The 20,157-nt window shown below is 41.9% G+C and overlaps 1 protein-coding gene across 1 annotated transcript in view; it reads right to left on the bottom strand.

Moving 5' to 3' along the window:
* Window positions 1-945: 945 nt before the first annotated feature.
* LOC110317069 (ovostatin homolog) overlaps window positions 946-20,157 on the bottom strand; it is a 40,720-nt gene continuing 21,508 nt past the window's right edge. The window contains exons 19-35 of the mRNA XM_021191425.1: window positions 19,660-19,888; window positions 18,876-19,005; window positions 16,194-16,312; window positions 15,421-15,472; window positions 14,315-14,398; window positions 13,232-13,408; window positions 11,741-11,822; window positions 10,886-11,042; window positions 9,646-9,726; window positions 8,058-8,223; window positions 7,148-7,359; window positions 5,848-6,057; window positions 4,847-4,971; window positions 4,188-4,278; window positions 3,046-3,114; window positions 1,669-1,768; window positions 946-1,015 (exon numbers count right to left, since the gene is read on the bottom strand). Of these exons, the coding sequence (XP_021047084.1) occupies window positions 963-1,015; window positions 1,669-1,768; window positions 3,046-3,114; window positions 4,188-4,278; window positions 4,847-4,971; window positions 5,848-6,057; window positions 7,148-7,359; window positions 8,058-8,223; window positions 9,646-9,726; window positions 10,886-11,042; window positions 11,741-11,822; window positions 13,232-13,408; window positions 14,315-14,398; window positions 15,421-15,472; window positions 16,194-16,312; window positions 18,876-19,005; window positions 19,660-19,888 (2,137 nt within the window). The 3' untranslated portion in view covers window positions 946-962. The remainder of the gene's footprint in view (window positions 1,016-1,668; window positions 1,769-3,045; window positions 3,115-4,187; window positions 4,279-4,846; window positions 4,972-5,847; window positions 6,058-7,147; window positions 7,360-8,057; window positions 8,224-9,645; window positions 9,727-10,885; window positions 11,043-11,740; window positions 11,823-13,231; window positions 13,409-14,314; window positions 14,399-15,420; window positions 15,473-16,193; window positions 16,313-18,875; window positions 19,006-19,659; window positions 19,889-20,157) is intronic.

Consider the following 20,157-nt stretch of genomic DNA (forward strand, 5'->3'; position numbering starts at 1 on the left):
GTTTCTCTGTATAGCCCTGACTGTCCTGGAACTCACTTGGTAGACCAGGCTGGCCTCGAACTCAGAAATCCGCCTGCCTCTGCCTCCCGAGTGCTGTGATTAAAGGCCTGCGCCAAGAGCTCTTAACCCCTGAGTCATTTCTCCAGTTCTCCCAACTGATTTTTAAAATGACCAAAAGCTCTGAAGTCACCCTCTCAACCCTGTGCTCAGTACATCTATCCCTTAACTCAGAGCTCTTTTGTGCTTCCCACCTGCTGTGATGTCTGACTGTTCCCTGAGAGATACTGTGTTTCACTGTGTGTATTTCTGTTGAGCTGAAACAGAGTTCTTTCCTACTTTAATCTAATCTCCTCCATCTCCACTTCTATTTCTCTCTGTTTTGGGGATTCTGGTTCTGTAGAGTTCAGGTGCTCAAACTTGAGTTTAAACTTGACAGAAATGAAGCAAATCATTCAGTTGCACTCCAAACCCTGAGATTTCTATAATGGAAACTACAAAGAATAGAAAACAGTGACCTCAGACTTAAAATGATGCCATTTAATGGAAGGAAGGAATGAAGTGAAGCTGACAGGAAGTCATTGTGATGGGATAGTCTTCAGGACGGGGGTGGGGGGTACTTGGTCAGGCTCTCAGGAGGATGGTGACCAGGAGAACAGTTTATTCAAAGAAATAGTCTCATACCTGCAATTTAAAGCATGGTTTAAACAGCAAATACACATGTATCTCTCTCTCTCTCTCTCTCTCTCTCTCTCTCTCTCTCTCTCTCTCTCTTTTTCCACACACACACATGCACACATACATAGAGCTCTATAAACATAGCATGCATGCTGATATATAAGTACATATATATTTTTAACCTGCCAAGGTATTAAGAAAAACATGAGAGGCTTTAAGAGGCGTATGCATGGCTTCCATACAATGTCCTTACTTTTTTTTTTTTTTTTTCTGTGCACTTCCTTGTCTTACTGGGAATCCGAAATGCTATTGATGTTGTAAGAATCAAAAGCATATTCATCTGGAAAATAAAAAGAGCGTTTGTCTTTACCAGGTCTCCAACTGTGTGTGAGACACTAAATCTTATCTTTCCAATAATTTTTCAAGAAGCGTAGTCACTCATCCATTTTATGAAGCCTTAAATATTCTACTAAAGGAAGCCATCTGATGGAGTGCGTTATGTTAGTAAAGGACAGACCATGCTCATCTCCTAGATAAACTTTGTATGGCATCCAACAAGAAACTAACCAAGCTCATTTCCCAGAGGACGTATCATGGTCTCCACAAGTCACTGCTTCAAAGCATAATTTATAACATTTTTTTTTCCTATAATGCTTTCACTTCCATTCTTAAGCTGAAATACAAGCACCATGCAATACTAAGTCTTTGACTCAGTAGCAATGGTCATGAAAAAGGCTTGGAAGGTTAGCATCATTTATATTCAAGTTAAGGAGGAATCTTTTCACAATACAGCAAAGAGATTCTAAGTGTTTGGATACCTTGGAAACTGGCACAGTCAGAATACACATCATGGAATAAAAAAAAAAAAATCATCCCAAACATGAAACCATCACTTGTTCACTTTTTGAGGATGGATTGTGATGGTTTGGGGTATTCCATGGGTCAGAGAGTGTGAGCTACAGACTCGTTCAGTGGCTGTGATGTGTTTGTTACCGTTTTCATAGCTGTGGACCATGACTGGGGCTGGCTGGATATTGACCACAAGGTTGGTTTGTTCAATAGAGAAGGTGAGGCTGGTTGCTTCCTTGGGAACCTAGGAAGACATGAATGATAAGCAAGTCCTAGTAGGTCAGAAAAGAGAAAGCCACTGAGACATTCACTCCATGGGCTCGTAATTTAGACACCAAGCCCACCACTAGCTTATATGATAGCAAAGCAACGAATTAGCTGACATTAAATCTTACAAACATTTAAGCTGCACTGCTCATATTAAGGTGTGTAGATGCTTATATTAAGGATTGTACTCAAACAAGTTAGAGAGTGTAGGTTGGTGTGAGTGAGTGGGAATGATGTATGTATGGAAAGAGTGCTTTGAAAGTCACACCACAGTTTGGAGTTTCTTATGCCCAAAATAAAAATAGAATTACGATACGATTCAGAAAGCCTACTTGAGAGAGTTCATCCAAGAGGAATTAGATTATTGTCTTGAAAAGGCACTGCCATGCTCACTTCAACATTGGTCACAATTGCCAAGGTACCGAAATAATCCATGCCCATTTACTAACAGACTGATGGATACTGAAACGGTGGCATGTGCGTGATAGGAAATTATTTGGCATTTTTGAAGACGGACACATTTCACTATTGACAATGGATGTCTGCTAGGCAGTTTTCTTCAGAGGTGTGGTTTGTGGTAGGTTGAACATGTCACAATGGATGGTTCCATATTCATTTGTATATGGGCAGTACTAATTAGACTTGGTGGGTTACTTAAAAGAGGACATGATGATGGGAGGGTGTGTGTGTGTGTGTGTGTGTTCCTGGGATGAGGTGCAGGGGATCAAGAGTGAATATAATCAAAATACCCTGTGTATGTGTTTGAAGTCAAGTAAGAATAAATTTAAAAATATTATGCTAAAAAGGTAATTTTATGAAGAGAGGATTGTTAATCGGCTTGTTTGTAATAATCAACTCATAATAATCAACTCACATTTGCATGTCAAAATGTCACAGTATATACATTAACTATATACAGTTTAAGCAATAAAAAAATCATGTTTTCTTCATTGGAGGTCAAACTGTAGAAGAATTTTCATCTCTGTAACTGACTACATTACCTTCTGTAAGGATTAAAGATGTTTCTAAACACGAGTCAGGCAACTATAACTTACACAAAATAAGTTGTCAATACAAAGGACATGATTAGTGAGACAGAACACAGCCGATATTCCATATCTCATTAAAACAATAAGGTCTTTCACACATGTCCATACTAAATAGAAGCTTTCAAACACCCTTCAGAAGACAAAGCCACAAAACAAAATTCAGAAACAAAGTCATGAAGGAAAAAAAATCTATTGTTGAACTTACATTTTTCAAGTAGAACAGAACGTGGCCATTCTTTATGTCCGTCTTCGTTACTTGACTATTGAATTTAAGCTTTGAAGAGATTGACAAGAGGGTTGATGATCAGAATACCAGAGTCGCCTTCTAGAAATGAGCTCTGTACCCAGATGTCCCTCAATAGAGGAATGGATACAGAAACTGTGGTACATTTACACAATGGAGTACTACTCAGCTATTAAAAACAATGAATTTATGAAATTCTTGGGCATATCATCCTTAGTGAGGTAACCCAATCACAAAAGAAGTCACTAGATATGCACTCACTGATAAGCGGATATTAGCACAGAAACTTAGAATACCCAAGATACATTATGCAAAACACAAGAAAACCAAGAAGGATGACCACTGGGTGGATACTTCATTCCTCCTTAGAATAAGGAACAAAATACCCATGAAAGGATATAGGTATAGAGACAAAATTTAGAGCTAAGATGAAAGGATGGACTATCCAGAGACTACCCCATTCGGGAGTCCATCCCATCATCAGCCACCAAACCTAGATACTAATGCTCATGCCAACAAGATTCTGCTGAAGGGACCCTGATATTGCGGCCTCTTGTGAGGCTATGCCAGTGCCTGGCAAACACAGAAGTGGATGCTCACAGCCAGCTATTGGATGGAACACAGGGTCGCCAATGGAGGAGCTAGAGAAAGTACCCAAGGACCTTAAGGGGGCTGCAACCCTGTAGGTGGAACAACAATATGAACTAACCAGTAAAAAAAAAAAAAAAAAAAAAAAACTGTTATAGGCTCCATCACCTAAATAAAAAATCTTTGTCTTGTTTATATCAATGAAAAAAAAAATAAAAAAAAATAAAAAAAAAAAGAAATGAGCTCTGTGCTGTCTGTTCAGGGAAAGTTCTCTTTGTACCTCAGTGTTTCAGAGAGTATACAAGGGAACTGGGCAAAGAAACACATGATGAACAGTGGACATAATGACTCTGCACTTCTGCAGAATAAAAGTATCATCCCTCCTATTCCAGTAGAGACTAAATACAAACGTGAACTCTGAAGAAACGTGCTTAGATGAAGAATCCCATTATTCAGTTTAACTTTTATGCACTTTCACTCTCTCTGTGCGGGGGAACAGGGCTACCCTTATTTACCTCCTCGATGGATGAGAAGACAGGAGTAAAGCCAGAGAGCATCTTCACGTCCAGAAGGACTGTACCAGAGCTTTCATGGGCTCCAGTGTACCTGAAGTGAGAAAGCAAACAGCTCTCGGGGAGGTTGGTGGGTGAGCATGCGCACTAATAAGCTTGAAGTCTGGAGAGCTGCCATAGGCTAGAAAGGGAGGAGCTGAGAAACCTCATCCTCAACTGTTTGAGCGCAGTCACAGCCGAGTGACAGTGGTCGAGATGCTGGGTGGGTAGAGTTGACATCAGTTGGTTCTGATCATGACCTCTGTGAATGCAAAGCCTCCCCAAATCTCACAAAGTCAGAACCTACAGATAGAACTCCCTTGTTTACATCGCGTGCGTTCCTGTCAGCTTTAGTTCTGCTCAACACCCGAGGAGAGCTTCCATCCTCTTAATGGGCCAGCAAGGTAACAGCTCTCAGGTTATACATATGTGCGTAGATATTGCAGAAGGTCTTTCTAAGAAGCCAATATCTAAAAAGGGCAGTGAAGTGGCTGTGTGGTAGATCACCCGTGGGACTCACCGTGGTCACTGTCATTCAGATTTGGTTGACTTCAGTCCTATTTGAAACAACTCTTTGATAGAATTCTCTAACCTAGGAGCGGATGTCAAAATATTACACTTACGTGAGGGTCACCGTGAGGTTGAACTTGGTCTGGAATTCATCTGAAGAGTTGCTCTTTCCAGTTTTTACGGAAAGGGAAAATCCTGAGGCTTCCTTAGGAAGTGGCACGTTGTACCTGAGGGTGGCCTGGGAAGAAGGACGACATCTTGAAAATCATCCTGCAGTAAACACTGAAAAACCTGTTATCTCTTTAACTCCATTTTTAATGTGCTTTATAGCATTATCACCAGGGAACCAGTATCAATGAAATGTTTATGGGGACAGTGTGATGTAACTGGATGAGGGCAGAATACTTTCTATCAGAAGGACCAATTTAATTACTAAAAGTGTTTAATTTATATATGTGTGTGTGTGTTGGGGGAGACAGTGGGAGGAACTAGAAAGAGCATTATGAAATGGAAAGAAGAGCTCTTATTTGGGGAGATAATGGGGTGCATATGACATGAAAGCAGAAGGGGGATATTGATGGGGTGGTCCTGCAACAAAAGGGGGTGAAGAGGGTGATGGGAGTAGGGAAGGAAAACAAATAACAAATCGTGCATGAAAATGCTATCAGGAAGCTTATTACTCCGTATGCCAACTTTACTATTTTTTTAAAAAGATTTGTTTATTTTACTCTATGTGTGTGGGTGTTTTGCCCGAATCTATGCACCACATAGTGGTGTTCAGTGCTTTACAGAGGCCAGAGGAAGGCATCAGATTTCCTGGAACTGGAGTTGTGGCCACCACGTGGCTGCTCAGAATTGAACCCTGATTGTCTAGAAGAACGGCCAATGTTCTTAACTACAGAATCATCTCTCCAGTCCCTAAATGTTAACTTTAAAAATAATAAAAATGCGAGTAACTTCTCTATCATGTATGTTTTCTGCCATTGATTAGAAAAATATGAGAGAAGCAGGAAACAGGAAGGGTCAAAATGACAAAACACATCACACATAGCGGAACAGTGGTCCGGATTCTTACAGACAGGCTCAGTTCTCCTGTGAGGAAGGCTTCCATTACCTGGATAAATGAACATCCATCTCCTTCTACATCCACCGTGTATTGTCGGTGGCCGTTGGATACTTTTGAGTGCTGGACCAGAAGGCGTTTATTTCTGTTAACATAGAAAACCTCCTCAGACTCCTCTGAGCTCAGGGTGATGGTGTTTTGAGGGTTAGAGCCGGTTAACTTCATGTATTGGGTTAGAGCGAGAAGGCACACTGTGGTGTCCTGAACAGAACAGTGGTATAGGTCAGCCATTGTTGACCATGAACTTTCCATCAATAGTCACAAACATTTCCAAAGCTTCCAATAGGACACACATTGATGCCACGAACACCAGAGAGCGCTTAGTTCTGTGAGTTGCTGCCAGTTCATTGCCTTTAGCAAATTAACTGAATTTTAGTTTTCTGAATTTTTTTAAATTAAATCACCATCTCCACTACTGACGTCATGTCAGATCTAGTCAGAAAATGAAGGTGCCACACAGTGTGATGACTACACTTCTGTCTCCTTATTCTCAAAGAGGGACAAAAATCAGAAAGGGGCCTTTGGAAATTCATCACCCTGCCCTCTCATGGGGACTCAGCCTTAAAGGAGGAGAGAAAAGGAGATTGTCCTCATTAAATGACATTCTATTTCCCCCGACTTTCAGTTCTCCCTGTTAGGGAAGGGATCACCCATGGCTTCATGGTCATTCGTTTTCTTGTTTTCTGTTCCCACTTTTGCTTTCTCTGATGTAGAGACCACAGAAGCATAGAGGAAGCTCTATTCTGAACTGACAAGTGCTTTGACCATTGTACTGACAGATATCTACAGTACATAGACTCTGTTCTTATGAGGAAAATCTCTTCTGGACTTCTATTCTGCTTTCCACTCTGCAATGGAGACATAACCGGCCTAAATTCCTTAAAAGGAAACTCTCATTTATCACCTAAAATAGAGTCTCCTTGCAAGAGCATCTGAAACACAAGGATGAGCCCATGGATATTCATCAGCTAAAAAACTCTGAATATGATTCAGAGGGCTGGAGACACGGCTCAATGGTTAGTAGCACTGTTGCTCTTACAGAGGACCTAGGTTCGATTCCCAGCAACCCCAGGGTGGCTAACAAGCATCTCTAATTCCAGATCAAGGTGATCCAATATATGTGGTGCACACACATGCAAAACATTCATATACATAAAGCAAAATGCATAAATATTTATAAAGGATATCTAATGCTCTTCACTTCAGACTCTCTGTTATCGTGACGATTATGATCATCGTCTTGAGTGTCATCCTCCACATTAAAAACATTCACCCTGTCTCAGCCAATCACCTGCATGGCAGAGAAGCCTCCATGGGAGTTCATCCGCTGGGCAAGCCATTGCACAATCTTGCTGGCATAATCGAGGTCCTGAGTGTCCTGGGAAAGGACAGCCAGCAGCACATAGCACGTCTTCTCTGTCTCACCAGAAAGTGCCGAAGGAATGAATGACGGAGAGTTGTCGGTCTCGGGTTTCTCATCTCTCTCCCAGTATATCATATTATCTGAGAAAGTGAGGTTAAAAACCAACTTCTAATCAAAGAGTTTCCACAAGTCCTTAAAACAAGCTCCTATAAGTTACCCACTCTGAGGGGACAGGTTCTATTCTTTGGATTCCTGTTGTGGCCTGAATCTTAAATGCATGCACTGAAGCTTTGACCTCAGCTTTCAGGATAGGACCTTTAAGGTGATAAGGTTAAAATGAGTTTTCTAAGATGGCACATGATCCAATTTGATGGTGATTATGAGAAGATGAAATATGGACAAATAAAAGGGAGCCAAGAGTGTCCACACACAGAGGACAGACATGAAGGCAGAGGAAGAAGCCATCCACTTCAGGTAAAGAGCCCATACTTCCTGCTATCAGCATCGTACACTTCTACCCTCTAGAGAGAAAATACATTCTGAGTTCCAAGTCAACCAGCCTGTGGTATTTTCTTATGACCGACCCTAGGCAATAAATATGGCATCTCCTTAGGGTGTTAAGTAGTCTCAGAAGTAGTTATTGTCTGCAGCGTGCTTAATTTCCTTTCCTTCATGCACTGAGAAAAATTGGTGGAAAACAGAAAGAGGGAAATTAAGTCATCTGGTAATCTTTGACGACATAGATATGCTGACATGTTCTGGAGACGCCAAAGCGCTTGGTGGAGGGTTCCATCCGATCTCTCAGTAGGCTCTGAGACAAATCGGCAGTAAGACTTACTTGTTTTTGCAGCGGATTTGTCCAGGGTTGAGAGTAGGGATTTTGCTTGCTGTTCTTTTCCAGCTAATGCAAATACATAAGCCAGAATAGCTTGCGTGTAGCCATTGGTGACACCATTCGAAAACGCCTCTTCCAGGCAATAGAGACCATTGCGGAGGGCAGGAAACTAGTTGGGGGTGGGGGAAAGATATGCTTGTAAGTAACACCCCAACATTTCAGGAGTTTGCCAAATACTTAAGCTAACTTCTGCTTATAACGTATATACTATATCCCTGAAACACATTTTACATCCAAATCTATCATATATATTCACGCTTTATTTTTACAAATAAACCTATCATATAGATTTACACATAATTTTAAAACAACATAAATTTGGACTACTATTTTAAGAGGGGAAAGCAAAATTTAAGGAGCAAAGTGCTTTACCATCAAATCAGCAATCTTTTAGCTATAATATAAAATTCTTTCATGTCACAAACATATAATTATATTTGTATGTGTGTGCATAGCCATGTGTGTGTGCATGTGCCATGGTGGCCAGAGGACAGATTTGGGTGGCAACCTGAAGACCACTGATTACCTCATTTGAGATGTCTCGCTTTAGCTGGGCCTCAACAATTTTATTAGCCTTGCTGGCCAGCAAGTCCCAAAATCCTCTTTTCTCTGTTTCCTCAGTAATAGGATGATAGGTACGTGCCTCCACATTCCATTTGAGGCAAGGACTTTAGAAGCTGACCTAACTCCCCAGATCACATATAGTTATTATTGTTTTAAGACCTAAAATGTTTCACTTTTTTTTGTTTTTGTTTTTTTTGAGACAGGGTTTTTCTGTATAGCCCTGGCTGTCCTGGGACTCACTTTGTAGACCAGGCTGGCCTTCAACTCAGAAATCTGCCTGCCTCTGCCTCCCAAGTGCTGGAATTAAAGGCGTGCGCCATCACGTCCAGCTTTAAAATGTTTCACGTTTTCATGCTTTAAATAGAGGTTTGCATTTGAAGATGTACTAACGTCTCCGGAAACACGTAATTTCTCTTTTAGGAACAGATTTGATAAATGGATAGGCCATGGGTTGAAACCATATTGAAAATGCTTTCGTGACTTGAAAACAAACTTCTAGACTATGGTTTTGCTGAGAGCAGACATTCTTCTTCAGTGACAGTTGCTTTTGTTTTTGAGTCTGGGTCAGGCTACAATAGGCAAGAGTGGCCTCAAATATCAGGAGCCTTTTGCCATGGTGTCCTGAACACCAGAATTACCACTAACACTGGTTGTGTGCCATCATGCCCGCTAGAGCAGAGGTTCATAATCTGAAGTTCCTGGCTGCATTTCAGGGAACATACAAATACCCTAGATCATATGAAAAACTGAGTTTTCTCAAGAGTGTATCCAACCTGGTGGGGACCTCAATTCTATCCATCAAAAGTGTCAGTGAATCAGAAGAATTGTGAACATCATCAGTTTAAAGGATGGTAATGAATTAAATGTTGTCCTGGTATCTTATCCTGTCTAAGGATTTCATCCTGATTCTAGGATCTCTCTAAGGTGCATCCAGCAGAGGGAGGCCAGAGATGATGAGAATCCATACGCTGGCATTGAGTCCAACTTCAAGGAACACTCCAACGACGTACGCAGTGAGCGCGATATCTTCCTGGTCACCCTCACTGCCCTGAAAACAAAGGGACAGGGAGCCGGTCAGGAGAGCAGACCATGGAACGACAGCCATGTGTCTGGATTGAGACTAACTAGGGAAAAGTGCTTGAGCAAACCACCTTAGTCACAAAAACCACTTTAACATATACTGTTCAAAGTAGGTGAATAGTAGTCATGCTATCTGGTGAGACTCATTAACATTCAATTTTAAGTATACATATGTTGTGCATAGCATTCTGTGGCCTGGTGTTTGGCTTGCATTCTAAGGAGTCCACGTAGCTGTTTTGGCATTAATTTGAACAAAGCAAAGAAACACTTTGCTGATGGGTGAGACAGAAGGGAGATGAAAGACCTAGGGGTTTGTTGAGGGGGTTGGAATGTTGCAGGTCCAGAGGTAGTTCAACTATCTTTAACCTCTTAAGTAGCCATTCCTGGTTCACCTCTGTGTCTGACCCAACATCCTGTGACTAACAGACAAAAACCTTTGGGAATGTATTAATTTAACAAATCCCTAGTTTCCACCGATAAAAGGCTAAGAGTATCATGAGATAACTTCTGAGTCTCCTGCTTTGCTGTGACAGCCTACTTAGTGGTAATTAATGTATTTGAAAAGTTCACAGTTAAGAATTGTTCTGGTACTTTAAAAAAAAAAAAAAAAACCTTAACCAAACAAAATTGCAACATGGAATTTGGAGTGACCTAAATCTGTGTTCCTGGACCATGGTCCCTCATGCTTGGCTTCAGAATAAATTATCTATTATTTTCTACCTGAGACCTTGATTTAAACCTCAGGACTAAGGCGTGGAAAGAAATTCCTGATACTCAACTCTGCCTCCCTTCAGTGTGCTGTCTGCCTCTGAACTCCCAGGAGCTTTCTTTCTCTACTTTTTTCTTTCTTTCTTTTTCCCTTTCCCTTCCTCCTCCCAGTTTAATGATTGCAGAAGCCAGACCCAACAAAAGACGTGTGCAGGCTTCTGCCCAGGCTCTGGTTAAACATTCACAAAGCAGGACAGATGTTCATGGAGAGGACACACGTGACACACACAAGAGAGACCCGTGACTACAGCGGACTCAGAAGGCGCCGCGGCATCCCCAAGGACGCTTTCCAGAGGAGGGAAGGCAGCAGAGGCAGATCAGAGAACCTGGGGAAGAAAGCCTCCTTGCGAGTCCCGTACCTCCTGAGCCGTGCCGACATGCTTCTCGTCCCTTCTAAAGCATCCATTTGATTTCTGTTTCTTTACAAGCCAGATTAACGTCTGTTTGGGGACTGTCTCTTCGATGAAAATATATTCTTTCATTTTCTCAAATGTCTTGAAAGAAAGGGCACTGAGCCTGTAACGGGGACCATCAAAGCAAACGTTAGAGTGATGATGCTGTCACCTCGCCCCAGGTTCACCAGCGCCGTTCCCTTTGGTAAAGCATTCATACTTTTGGGGTCAGTAAAATACGGTGAACGGCAAATCTGTAGAAAATAGAGCAGGTGGATTTTGGCCACTCAAAGGTCTGTCTGTATAGTCCATTTGATTACACATGCCCAGAAACAGGACTGGTATGGTCTAGAACTAGGACACTATGGGGCCTTCTAGTTCCCCTTTCCAGAATCTAAACGAGACTGAGAAGTGCAGAGTAAGATGTGACACTTGCCGTGGAACTAATAAGCTGTGTCACCACAGAAAACTGCCACTAAGTGACCAGACAGCCAAGCAAGTCGCATGAGACCATGGGGTATGCCTGCATCAGGCTCTTGGTAGTGAGTGTTTGCAGAGGGTTTTATTGAAACCACTTGGCTGGGAAACCCCTCCCTGAGCCCTGGCTTCTCTCAGTTTCTTGCTAGTCCTGTTTATAAAATAACTTACATTATTGAAAACAAAGGGTGTTTTCCCCGATTTCTTTTCTTAAATTCACGTGACAGCTCCCCTCCCTCCTGTCTTCCCAGTCTCATCCTTACAAACCCCTCCCCCCATTGCTCCCTCTCCTTCTCCTCAGAGAGCCCCCTCCCCTTGGGGGAAACAAAAGTTTTAATCGCTCACCATGTGCTCCCTTCCTGGTTGCTCTGGCAGAACACATCGTAGGACCCATCGTAGTTTTTGAAAGACAAGTGATTCTGGTAACCTAAAACACAACAGAGCAGGAAGCCGTCTGTGTCTTAGCCTGGGAGAGAAGGAGAAGCCTGAAACACACTGGGTAAATACAAGGCCTGGGCGGGGCTACTGAGACCACTTCAATGTTGGTCCCCGAAACTCCAGGTTGTGTAGCTCTGTGTAGAGAGAATGCCTTACTTAAAAGCTGGCTCCGCCCTGCACTTAGCAATCAGTACCTTCCCTTAAGGTTATGTCTCTGTCCTGCACTTAGCAANCAGTACCTTCCCTTAAGATTATATCTCTGTCCTGCACTTTGCAATCAATACCTAAAGCTGGCTCTGAACTATACTTAGCAATCAGTACCTTCCCTTAAGGTTATGGCTCTGCACTGTACTTAGCAATCAGTACCTAAAGCTGGCTCAAACTGTACTTAGCAATCAGAACCTTCCCCTAAGGTTATTTTACTTCACTCAGTTTTACCTTCCTATGAAGAAAACCCAAAATGCATTTCCTCCTGGACTTGTCCTCAATATTCCATTTTAATGTCACTTGTATGCATCTTTCAACATTCAGATTCAATCCCATCACTGCATTGGAACTCAGCCAAGCAGGTAGGTCTACAGGCTGATGAACGACTCATTTTCAGACACTGTTCCCAGCAACAACAAACAGGATAGTATGGTAACTATGACACATTTACAAATTCATTGATACTAACTCTGTGATTGTTAAGGTCCAGGGGACATCTCAGAGGAGGAGACAGAAAGAATGCAAGAGCCCGATGATGGGAGAGGGGTGTGTGCTATGGAATGCTGTCTCCAGAGTGTGACATGGCCTTTACAACTGTGAGCTCATATGAGTTGTGGTTGCCTGTACAAGGCCTACAGAAGATCAAGCCAGTCAAAACCCTGGCATAGATAGGGTAGAGGATTTCCAGGCTCAGTTCTGTATTAAGGGGCTATTGGTAGTAAGTGTTTGCAGCAGGTGGGAGACACATTGTTTATTGAGGGTGTGGCCACTGGGAGCTCTCTCCTATTCCAGGAGAGGACCCTATACCATGCACATATGGACTGTGCTATCTGGACTGGGTGGGTTATAAAAATAAAAACTACAAAACTTGGAGGGGGCATGTTGGGGAGGGTAAGGTGGAAGCTGAAGGAGAGATGTAGGGGTGGGTATGACCACATTGTGTTGTCTGCATGTATGAATAAAGAAAATTTAAAGATAAAGATGAGTTCAAAGTTTGAAACTACAGTTCTACGACAGGAGGCTAAATAATGAGCAGAGATTTTAAAGACAAAAGAACACACAGCTAGGATTCAGAGGACCTAAACGTCCACTCTTCTCTCTCCAGGGGACCACAGAGTAAGGCCGATCATGTTTTGATATTGGTTGCAATTGATTTCACCTTTATGGGCAGAAACTACTTAACCCTCTCACCATTGGATAAGAGGCGCTGAGCCTTAGATTTGACTTCTTCTGTCAGCTGATTGGTAGCTTTCAGGTAGTCAAGTATGTAAACATCAGATGCTAGCTGGGCAATGTTCTGTTCGCCACACCCATAGGGCATTTGGAGAAGGCTCTCTAGATTCTGCATTGCGACTCCCAGAAGGTCTCCTAAAGGCGGAAAGGGAGAGTCAGGCACTTACGCGAATGCTAGGTCACTGCCTCAGCACTGATAGCCGCAGGGCATGGTGGGAATAGGAAATCATTTAAAGTTCATTCTAAAAGATGCTAACAGGAGGCTGGAGAGGTGGCTCTGTGGTTAAGAGCCCTTGCTGCTCCTGAGGCAGACCCAAATTCAGATTCTAGCATCCGTATTGGGTGGCTCCTGTTTGCCTCTAACTCCACTTCTAGAGGGAATCGGTGTCTCGGGCCTTTGTGGACACTACACTTATGTGCATATACTGCTCCCTATATACATAACTTAAAATAAAATAAAATAAATAAAACACATAAACAAACCAAGTTTCCTAGAGGGACTCTAGAAGGAGGTGGTTCTGAAGTGTGGAATTAGAGGGGCTTTGGGGATGAAAACATTTTGAAAAATTTCATTTCCAGAGCAAAGAGGAAGTGTTGGAAGTGGGCTCATTTACTACTGGCTTGCTTCTAATTTGTGTTTTGAGATACTGGCCTGATGAAATATAAACTATAACCCATTCATCTTCTACAGGGTTGAATGCTGACGATAGACAAATTACTTTTAGGGAACATCTCTCTCTTTTTAATGAGAAAATTCCCAGTATCACAACATCTCATAATCTCCAAGAGGCATTCATATGTGCAGGTTAGAACAGGGTCTCCTGTTTCCTGAGCATCTGTCATTACCCACATAGAGATGCAGGTCTGAAAGCTACATGCCTTTAGATCCCACATGGAAACAGGCAGAAAGGACGGTCTATACACAATGCCCCCCCTCGTGATAGCTTATGGAAATATCTCATTCTGTTATGTTAGGACTTTTTATAGATCACCTCAAGTAAAATTTTCAAATCACTATGACACAGAAGTTAATAAACTCACCCACAATGGCGACAAAGGATCTGGCTGATCCTTCTACCGCATGGCTTGGCAATTCCAGAAGTGTTTGCTTTGAGGCTTTGGTACCTGAAAGAACACATCCATGCAAACATTGCAAAGACTCCCTTCCTCAGGGCACAGCAGCAGATTTTTGGAGCAGCAGTATTAAAAGGAACAGGCTGTCAGTTAGTTTTACTTATTAGGCAAAATGAAATTGCGACTCTGGTCCAGTGAGATGGCTCAGAGGGTAATGGCATGTGCCACCTGATGATCAGAGTTCAATCCCTGGGACCCAGTGGTAGACGGAGGGAACAACTCCTGCAACTTGTCCTTTGAAGTCCACTTCCCCAATGGTATATACATGTACACTCTATACGTGAGCACACACAGATACACATGCACGTGCACGTGAACACACACACACACACACACACACACACACACACACACACACACACGAATCTAATGAAAATTTAAAAACTAAACTGAGAATTTGAGCTAATTTAGAATATCAATATATCCAGAAAACGATGTATACTTTGTTTTTAGACAGTGGTCTCTATTTTCTCTCAGTTCAGTACTTAAACTGTGCATGGAAAAATAGAAGCTATAAGACTCATAGCTTATAGAAGAGATGCTCAAGGGTGAATAAACATTAAGATCAGGTTACAAGCAACCAGCTCAAACAGTACTCACGATGGCCACAAATCAGGTAACTGGGGGCCAGTAGTGAGTCTACGGACTGTTTCATACCAAGAGTATAAGGGTAACCACTGTGTTAGTGTTATCTAACAAATGCCTGAGTTTTCCATTGGCCAAGATTGTGAGACAATTATATGAACAAAGAGACCAAAATGAAGAAGATGGGGAAGATAGGTCGTGGAAAACTGATCTCATTAGACAAACAAAATTTCATAAATATATGTCTTTTTTTGCTAAAAATTATACAACAAAGACAAAACAGGAAGTAAAGCTCAGAAGAGGAAGTTAAAATGCATCCGCATGGCAAGTGGGCTCGTGGCTTGTGACTTGTGCATAGGCCGAGAAAGTAGATCTGCCATGCTTACAACTTTCTCTAGGACAAGTGATCACTGGGAGAGCCCTCTTACCTTTTGGGCAGATAAGGAAACTTTGGGTTGCTTCTTTTTCGATACCTTCAGCCTGTTAGGAAATAAACAAAACAAGAACAAAATAATAAATTGGATCATTTTTTTTTCCATAAAGGAAAAGAGACCAAACATCAGTTCTCATAGGTACACCTGACTCACAGTTGTTCCTGAGAGCCATTCACGGTCCCTGTCCTGCCTAGGTAGAAATCTCTGTACACTACAAAACCCTCAGGCCTTCTGCTCCCATGGGTTGTGCAAGGATAACCCTTGTCACTGAGTGACACTTTAAACTGCTTCATTGTTTTTTGTTTTTTGTTTTTTTTTTTTTAAATTGAGGATGTCAGGAACTGCTCAAAGCATAGAGCAAGATAAGGAGGATTTGTCTCTTGGACTTGAGGTCAGTTAAAAGGGGGGGGGGCGGTTGGGGACAGCCACAGGCTGCTGCGTGCTAAGAAGATAGTCAAGAAATAAGAAAGTATGTTTCAAGGGGGTTCATCGTCCTTGATGAGGCTCTGTTTGTTGCTTGGGTTTGGAGACCCTGAGAACAGAACCTAGGTGTTTGCACAAGCTAGGCAAGTACTTAGCCACTGAGCCACAAGCCCAGTCAGGGCTGAGGCACTGATTAAAGAAAGGATGTATGCATAATAATGCAATTTGTTCAAGATGGAAGACTTGTGCCCTAAGTCAACTAAGCATTTTAAGAACAATGTGTTACTTTATCTCTTAGACACTGTTTCCTGCCAGAAAGAACTTTGTATTTCATACTTACATACCTCTACCAGCATGGTTTTGACTACAATGTCTTTCCAGTGGACATCTTGCTCCTTACTGGCATCATTTGGGCAAGCACTGCTCTGTTTGGATGTAGCCACTACAGTGACATTCACTTTACCTGGAAAATATTGCCAAGCATAATATTACCTTTTCAGTGGGAGATAAGTCAGGTAGATCAATCACATCTTGAATGGGATGAGCCAACTTTTACCATCACATGAAAGTTTAGATCAAACTACCCGCCTCTTCTCCTGCCTGGAAATAAGGCAGTACGTCTTGTTCTACTTGTTTCAGGATTCCCTGCAACAAGTTAGTCAGTTATTCCCTGAGAACTTATGAATTTTAAGAAAGATAATATCTTATGAACCTGTACCACCATCTTGACATTGTTTACAGAATGACATTGAACAGTACAACATCAGAAAGCTGCCAGTTCCGTTCCTCTTCTCCTCTCCTCCCCTTCTCTTTCCTCCTCTCCTCTCTCCTCTTTCTCCTCCTCTCCTCATCCCCTCCCCTTTCCCCTTCCTTCCCCCCTCCCTCTCCCTCCCTACTTCCCTCCCTCCCTCCCTCACCATGTAGCCCTGGCTGGCCTAGAGCTCACTATATAGACCAAGCCTAGCGTTCACAGAGCGCTGCCAGCCTCTTCCTCCTGAGGACTGGAACTAAAGGTGTGCAACAACATTCCTGGTTCCTAATGTTCCCCAGGATCAAAGAAAACCACTGCTATACCTGGTAATAATTGGGGTTTCTAATGTTTCCTACGATCAAAGAGAAGTAGTAAAATATAATACAGCACAAGGGCCACCAGATACAAACTGAGTGCTGGCAAGGAATTTGTTGATTTCAATCTCTGTGGTATCACAGTATGTAATCAAAACTGATCCCCTGTGTCCTTGTTTATAGAAATTGGAGGATTGGTAAAGCTTATTCGCAAGACTTAACATCATCCGTGTGCTGTACACACAACCGACATATTGCTCCTGTTTCTTTGTTGTGGGTTTTGCCTATTCCTTTCTTTGCTTTGCAAAGCCTTTGAGTGCCACAAAAATGCAGCAAGTGCAGTATTCTGCCTCACTTTCCAGAGTGAGATATTTGAAGATCTTACAGTGCATAAAAATGAAGAAAGTTTGAGTGTGATAGAAAAATGGTCTGAGGTGACTCACTATGACAACAAATATAGGACATGATATAAAATACTTTTAATGACATAGGTTTTAAAAGTTTCTAGTTCACTAAACTTTTTTTTAACTTATTATTTTATTTTATTTACATTTCAAATATTTTCTTTATCTACATTTCAAATGCTATCCCAAAAGTTCCCTATACCCTCCCCCTGCCCCTGCTCCCCTACCCACCCACTCCCACTTCTGGGCCCTGGCATTCCCCTGTGCTGGGTCATATAAAGTTTTCAAGACCAAGGGGCCTCTCTTCCCAATGATGGTCAACTAGGCCATCTTCTGCTACATATGCAGCTAGAGACACGAGCTCTGGGGGTACTGGTTAGTTCATATTGTTGTTGCACCTACAGGGTTGCAGCCCCCTACAACTCCTTGGGTACTTTCTCTAGCTCTGTTCACTAAACTTTTAAACTTTCTCCTTCTTTTATATCAGCAGCCAGAGACTTCTAAAGTTACTTTTATAAATGGCTAGGCACTAAAACAAAGTTCTCAGTACTTGCTCCTCACTCAACGATTGGTATTTTTGGTATCTGGTGGCCTGTTAGTACATTTAGTTAAAAAAAAATAATTCAAGTGACTCTAATAATTGATGATTGTGACTGAGGAGAAATGTTTGTAAAACTGACATTTTGTGCGAATGTCAGATGAAGCAGCAATTGTAAGAAATCAGGGTAGCATTAAGGAAACATGGTCTTCATGAACCAAGGAGTGTACAGGGAGGGACCCATGGCTCCAGATACATACATAGCAGAGGATGGTCTTGTCTGACAGCAATAGGAGGGGAGGCCCTTGGTCTTGTGAAGGTTTGATGACTCGGCATTGGGGGATTCTGGAGCCGTGAAGCAGGAGAGGGTGGGAGGGGGGGACCATCCCTCATAGAGGCAAGGTGAGATGGGAGGTTTGTGGAAGGGTAACTGGTCAGGGGGATATCATTTGAGATGTAAACAAATGGAATGATTAACAAAAACAAAACAAAACATGGTCTTCATTTGAGATGTGATGTGTGGAGTTGACAAATCACACAAATTAGCATTCATGCCACCATTTAATCTTATGATTTCTATGTGAATGAATGGAGTTCTGTTCCTCAGAGTATTGATAATAAGGAGCTGTAGTGCTGGAGAGTGGGCTCGGAGTTTAAGAGCACTTGCTGCTCTTGCAGAGGACCTGGGTTTGGTTCCCAGTACCAATGTCATGTAACTCAAAATCATCTATAATTTAGGTTCCAGGGGAACACAGTCTTCTGGATTCCCCGGGTGCTTGCATGACTGTGGAGACATTCATACATACATACATACATACATACATACAGGCACATGCATGTACATAGAAATGAAACAAAGCCTTTTTAAATAAAGAAATTGCATTATAAGAATTTTGAATATAGAGAAGTGAGTAAAGGAAGTTAAAAAATAGGATGCCAAAAAATTGTGGTTTTTTTGGAAAATCTAAGGAAAACAGAGGTTGATAAAATGTGGTCAATCCATGAGAGATGCTGCTTACCCAGTGTCTTTGGGATAATGGTCCAGACATATGTTTTCTGTTCTCCAGCCTGGAGGACTTCACTGTCAGGGTTGCTCTGGGTGTTGATGCTTGCTTCATAATTCCCAGATGCTTCCAACTGAACAGAAATCTAAAAACGGAATAATGGCCACAGGGGCAGCATTTTAAATTCTCTCTCCCCCACACTTTGATTTAAATTCTACAACTTATTGCACAATGGTTTCTTTGATGACTTCAAAGAAGAAGTTCATATTTGTCATCTTAAGAAGATTCTATTTTAATTTAGTAAAATGAAAAGATGCCCAAGGACTCATTCACAAACTTACAGAATAGCAGAATGAGCATCATCACAAAATCTTATTCTTACTAAAATTTCAAGTTATTATTGTGATTTAAAATGGTTGTTTCTGGGCTCACAGAGTTCACTCAGCAGTTAAAAGCACTGGCTGCTGTTGCAGGGGACCGGGGTTCAGTTCCCAGCACCCATGTGGCGGCTCACAACAGCCCATGACTGCAGTACAAGGGTTGTGATGTCCTTTTCTGACATCTGTGGATACCAGAAATGTACATGGTACATGTGCACACATGTAGGTAAAACAATCCTACACAGAAAATAAAATTAAAAGTTTAAATAATTATTTCTAAAGATTATAGAAAGAAATTACTTCTTTAGATTATGTGTTTTCATTTGTTAATAGTGAAGCTATGGTGATATTTGGTGAGAAAATAATAAGTAATTTAGCTTTGCTGGGTTTTTGTTTCCAGATCAAAGGAGGTGTCTTACCTCTACACATGTATTCAGGTAGTTGAAGACAGTGACAACCATGTCACTCTGTTCACTTCGAACAACAGAAAAGGCGGAGGTAACTTCCACGAAGAAGGGCTGGGAGATCTGTAGGGACACGCTGGGTGACATGCCAAACCCAGCATTGCCATTGACACAGAAGGCGCTGGCCTCCCACTGGGTGATGGTATCGGGGACAAGGAACGAGACATTTGCTGAGCCTGAGGAACTGAGAAGACAGGCTGTTGGTGACACACATCCCGTGAGTGGGAACTCAAGATTATGCAGAACACACACAACTAAAGTGATAGGAGGTTTGGAAAATTTTTAGGTAAGGCGTTAGGTACATGTCCCTCATCTGTTGTCTGTGGAGTAGAAACTTAGTAATGCCATATTTCTATGAATACCCTTTAAAAAAAAATAAATGAGGTAGCATATAGTTCCTGCATGAAATGCATAGAGGCGAAGGTCTTGGAAAAGTAACACTTTGCTGAAATA

This window comes from Mus pahari, chromosome 2, assembly GCF_900095145.1.
Source record: "Mus pahari chromosome 2, PAHARI_EIJ_v1.1, whole genome shotgun sequence".
NCBI classification, from domain to species: domain Eukaryota; kingdom Metazoa; phylum Chordata; class Mammalia; order Rodentia; family Muridae; genus Mus; species Mus pahari.